Here is a 5,029-nt window from a genome sequence, read left to right as displayed (position 1 = left end):
TATCAGACATGCAACTGCACACAACACTTGAGTTCACCTCTCACCTATATCTTCTTGTCAAATGAAGGCCAATTTGTTAAGCAGCGGAGTTACACTTACATGACACAACCAGGGAATCTATTGGCCTGAGAGAAGTTAATCATTATGGTGTTTGACAACCGCTGTGGGTCAGAGGAAAAGGCTTTTATCTTCACCTTCTCTGTGCTTCCTTTCTCTTCTCCACTGCCCTCCTCGCTCTGCTTTTTATTTCATTCTTACAGAGAAACCCCTCGTGAATAATGTCAAACGTCAAACCTAAAGCAGAGAGCCGGAGCGATGGAGACGAGGGCCAGGACGGAGGCTGGGGCTGGGTGCTGGTCGGCGCCCTGTTTGTCAGCACGAGCCTCGTGTTCGGCCTGATGCGCAGCTTGGGGATCTTCTTCGTGGAGTTCGTCCAGTACTTTGAGGAGAGCGCTCAGGCCATCTCCTGGATCTCGTCCACAGGCCTGGCAGCGCAGCAGTTCTTCAGTGAGTCACCGTGTGTTCAAGTGTGAATGTGTTGTTCAGAAGGAGAAAAGCAGCTTGGTTAAAATAGCTGTAATTATATTTTTCTGTCAATTAGCTATTAATCGATTAATCAGCTAGTTTTTTCTTCAGGTAACAGATACGATCATGTATCATTTCTCTCATTAAATCTCTACTATTCACACAGGGAGAGGTGTAACTAGAGCTATATAATAGATGGATATTAAATTTCAGAGCCGCTTGACCTGTGCTTTGTGAGAGAGGAGCTACGACTCATTAACACTTTTACGAGCACCCGTGGGTCACTCATTACAAACTCACGCTGGGCTACCAAACGTTGTTCAAACCCACATAACTTATGGTGGGGACTCCAAGGTTTCCAAAGATACCAAATACGTCCGACAGACTGTGGGTTTGAATATTTCACTGAGTGTAAACGTCATGTAGCTTCAGTGAAGTGTAGAACAAGCAGAATATAAATGAAGTGCAATGTTGTTATTTATAGCTCTAAATTTAAGGTGCCCTTCATACATTTTTAAAAGTTCCCATATTATGATCATTTTCAGGTTTGTACTTGTATTTTGGGTTTTTACTAGAACATGTTTAAATGCTTTATTGCTCAAATATTGAGCAAATTGCCGAATATACCTGCTGCCTGTCTCTTTAAGACCCCCTCCTGAAAAAGCGTCTCTGGTCATCTCTTGGCATCTCTGTATCGTCATGCAGCCGGGGAATGACTGTAGTGGCACTTTCTACCTGTACAGTGAACTGTTTCTGAATACGGGCTGTGTGCATTTCTCTGTGGATTGACTTTTTAATACTTTCATAGTATTTATACAGCACCTCCACCTGCTCCATAATCACAAAAGACATGGAAATCTCACTTTTTACAATATGGGACCATAAACATCTATTTTTGTCAGCCCTTTTTTTTGTAGATTTAACATGTGTGTGTGTGTCTGTGTTTTGCAGGTCCTCTGGGTGCAGCACTATGTAATGCATATGATACTCGGGTGGTGGTGATGATAGGGGGGTGTCTCGCTGGACTCGGCTTCATACTCGCCTCACAGGCCACCTGCCTTGTTCACCTCTACCTCACTATGGGTGTCATTTCAGGTAACAACAATCAAGATCCCTTTCCCTCAGGGACAGCTGGAGCAAAAAAACCTCCTCTCTTCCCTTTTAGATGCTTCGTAAAGCAGATCATCTTTGTTTACCCTTTGCAGGTGATCAAAGTGACCTCTCACTGTGGGTCTTCCCTCCCCTCTCCTCCAGGTCTGGGCTGGGGCCTGGTCTTCACTCCCATGGTAGCTACAGTCATGGCTAACTTCACTCGCCGTCGCACCCTGGCATTGGGAGTGGCGTTCTCCAGCATCGGCCTGTCCTCCTTCGCTTTCAACCCGCTCTTCCAGCTGCTGGTGGAGAAGTACGCCTGGCGAGGGGCCCTTTTGATTCTGGGGGGCCTCAGCCTCAACATTGTGCCCTGTGGGGCTCTCATCCCCCCAAAGAGACGCTCTAAAGCCCCAGCAAAGGTTGGGGAAGGCTCTACTGTCTTTGTCAGTATCATAATTCCTGAAACAATATGTAATTCTACGCTATAGTTTACAACTCATCTATAGTCATGTGCTTCTAATGGCTGACTGAAGCTCTATGTGAAAGATATGTGTCTTTTCTTATGGAAAAAAACATGGGTATTGGATGACATGTCAAGAGAAGATGAAGCTCATCATTTCCTTCTTTTGCTCCCCTCAGGTGGATTCAGAGAGCAGGTCATCATGTGCTGCAGTGCTGCACCGAGTCTCCTCCTACCTGGAGCTGTCTCTGCTCTTCGAGAGGCCTTACATCACCTACACGCTGGCCGTCACTCTTCTTAACGTCGGCTACTTTGTGCCGTATTTCCACTTGGTGGCCCACAGCCGCCAAGCTGGCTTCTCGGAGTACCAAGCCGCTTTTGTCATGTCGGCCGCCGGCGCTACAGACATTTTGGGCCGCGTAGTGTCAGGCTGGTTCTCAGACTTGGGTCATTGTCGGCTGATTCATTTACTGACCGCGTGGACGACGCTGGCGGGGGTGTTCATCATGCTGCTGCCTGTGAGCTCCTTGTCCGGTTCCTACGCAGCGCTCATGTTGATCAGCCTCCTTTACGGCTTCTGCTCCGGGGCGCTGACCTCTCTGGTCTTTGCGGTGGTGCCCATGATCGTGGGCGTGGAGCGCATGATGGGGGCACTGGGGCTGCTGCAGCTCATCGAGAGCGGCGCAGGACTGCTGGGGGCGCCTCTGTCAGGTAGGAGCACATGGAAACAGTCCATAACTAGGTCTCCCAATGTAGGTCATGTCACCTTGTTTCTTGTTATCTAAAGTGACCTGAATCAGTCCCCGAACAGAGGGGCTCAAAGAAGTCAAACATTAAGTCCTCTTACTCTACTGTATTTTTAAGTTCTGACACACACTCACAACCTTAACACAGCTACAAATTATACAATTATATAACATAGTTAGAACAGAATGTCTTAAACGGTCGGTCAGTTAACCCAGATTTTAATTCTCTTCACGGATCGACTGATGTGTTTGCTTTATGAGCATATCAGTTTTTCTTCCCTATGAAAAGTCTGTTGCACTTTACATGTTATTTTGGTTCCTTAACAAATAACCTGAACCCCGATGACCATGTTAGCATCAGAGCACTCCTGTGTCTTTGAGTTTTAAGTAATTTTGATGGCAGACACGTTAACATTAACACTGGCTTTGCACTTAAACTTTTTTAGTTACACCTGCGTTTAACAGTGAGACGGCTGCTGATGTTCTTTGATCGTAATTTAGGTATTTCTTGTACTTCTCATGCAATATCTTAAAGCCCTTTTGTTCACGTATTCCATGTTTTTTGTGTCTCCCAAGGGTTTCTCAAGGACGTCACAGGCAACTACCTGGCTTCCTTCATGGTGGCGGGCGGTTTCCTCGTTCTCGGTACTTTGATTGTAGCAACTCTGCCTCACTTCTTCTCCCGCAAAGACCCGCCGCCTCCTCAAAGACGTTCACTAGATGGCAAAGATAAGGGTTTACATTCAGAGCTGAAACAGATGAATAGTGTGCCCTCTGACACGAATCATAGAGGAGTTAATGATCCGACTGGTGGAGTAACCAATAAGCCACAAGACTGCGTATGATGAGGACACAAGAGCCTCGTTCTGGACTTCTTTAGTCGAGGCAATATAATGATGGAGCCTACCTGCAGACGCCATCAGTGAATACGCTGCTCCACGAGTGTTTGCATTTTACCTCAGAGATTCAGACCGTAAGAAGAAAGAAGCTTACTGTAAAAACTCTAATGAGTTCCTCACCCTGTTACACATACAACCTGTATTTAATGTTTAGGCCAGCCCCATCGGCCTACAAGGCAATGCATTTAAATGCTTTATGTGCAACGTACAGATGTGCGGTCGCTTTACATGCACAGTAGGATGGCATGCAAGATAGGAAAAATTACACTTGCCATCAAGTTTCTGCATACTTGACGAAGAAACTAAGATTTTAGTTTATAAGTAGTTGATGTGAATGTCTATCTGATTCAGTTGTTGTCTGACTAGGATATTTAAATGATACACATACATGATTATTGTTCACTATCCCCATTTAAACTATATTCTTTTAATGATGACACAGCACTATGCATATGACTGGTCAACGCGGCCGCCTGTCCCTCCTGCTGTCTGTATATTGTGTTTGTGCACTCCGAATAACTCATGTACACTCTATGGCTACACATCACTATTTGTAAACAGCCTCTCTACAAGACAGAGCCTCAGGTAATGATGTGAACTCCTTATTGCTGCATAATTCAAATTTAGAATTATTTAGTATGAGCCAAGTCTTTCACTTTCCATCAGTGCATTACAGTGCGTCACTGTATTCTGCTGGTGCTTTTAGCACTTTGTACTTTTTTAAAAGCATAAACTGTCTGTAAATCAGCTATGTAGTTAGCGGGACAGAGACACCGGTCACTGTGACCTGCTGGTACGCCTCCAGTTAAAAAGGAACGTGACTTATGTGGTTTCATCACACTGGCAGCTGCTTAACAGTGCAGCTTCTCTAACCATTAAAAGGTGGACATGTTTATCTTAACCAGCCATGTTTCCTGGCAGTCTGTGACCATAGAAATAATATAAGAGAGTAAATCTGTACAATTTGATGTCTATGTCTGTGACCCTTTATAGTCTTACGTCCAGGCTGCAACCTGACACTGTTTTATGTTAAAAATGGGATATTTTGTACTCTCTTGATTAAAAAGCAATGTATTTTGCTTAATGTGTTTCATGTCAAGCGGTTTGGTGTCTGTCTTTAAAACACCAGAGAGCTCTTCAGTGGCAACGTTTTTCTTTTTGTAAAGTAATGGCGCCCTCTGTTGGGGATTTGAACTTGTGAATAAAGTACTACACACCTGTAGTTTCAAACTTAAACACACTTAAAAAGTAGGTTTTGTATTGCAGTTTATTTGCTCATTGTACAAATCTCAAGTACCTCACACAGC

General features: G+C 44.7%; 1 protein-coding gene across 1 annotated transcript; it reads left to right on the top strand.

Annotated features, from left to right (window-relative positions):
* Nucleotides 1-278: 278 nt before the first annotated feature.
* On the top strand, nucleotides 279-4,127 carry slc16a13 (solute carrier family 16 member 13; the record flags this gene model as incomplete). Its single annotated transcript, XM_083937210.1, has 5 exons — nucleotides 279-507; nucleotides 1,477-1,620; nucleotides 1,780-2,036; nucleotides 2,257-2,788; nucleotides 3,400-4,127. The coding sequence occupies 5 exons, from the start codon at nucleotides 279-281 to the stop codon at nucleotides 3,666-3,668; spliced, it is 1,431 nt and encodes a 476-aa protein (XP_083793336.1). The 3' UTR covers nucleotides 3,669-4,127.
* Between the last annotated feature and the right edge of the window lie 902 nt (nucleotides 4,128-5,029).

The sequence above is a fragment of the Echiichthys vipera genome, assembly GCF_963691815.1.
Source record: "Echiichthys vipera genome assembly, chromosome: 22".
Classification (NCBI taxonomy): domain Eukaryota; kingdom Metazoa; phylum Chordata; class Actinopteri; order Perciformes; family Trachinidae; genus Echiichthys; species Echiichthys vipera.
This window is presented reverse-complemented; position numbering and strand designations above follow the sequence as displayed.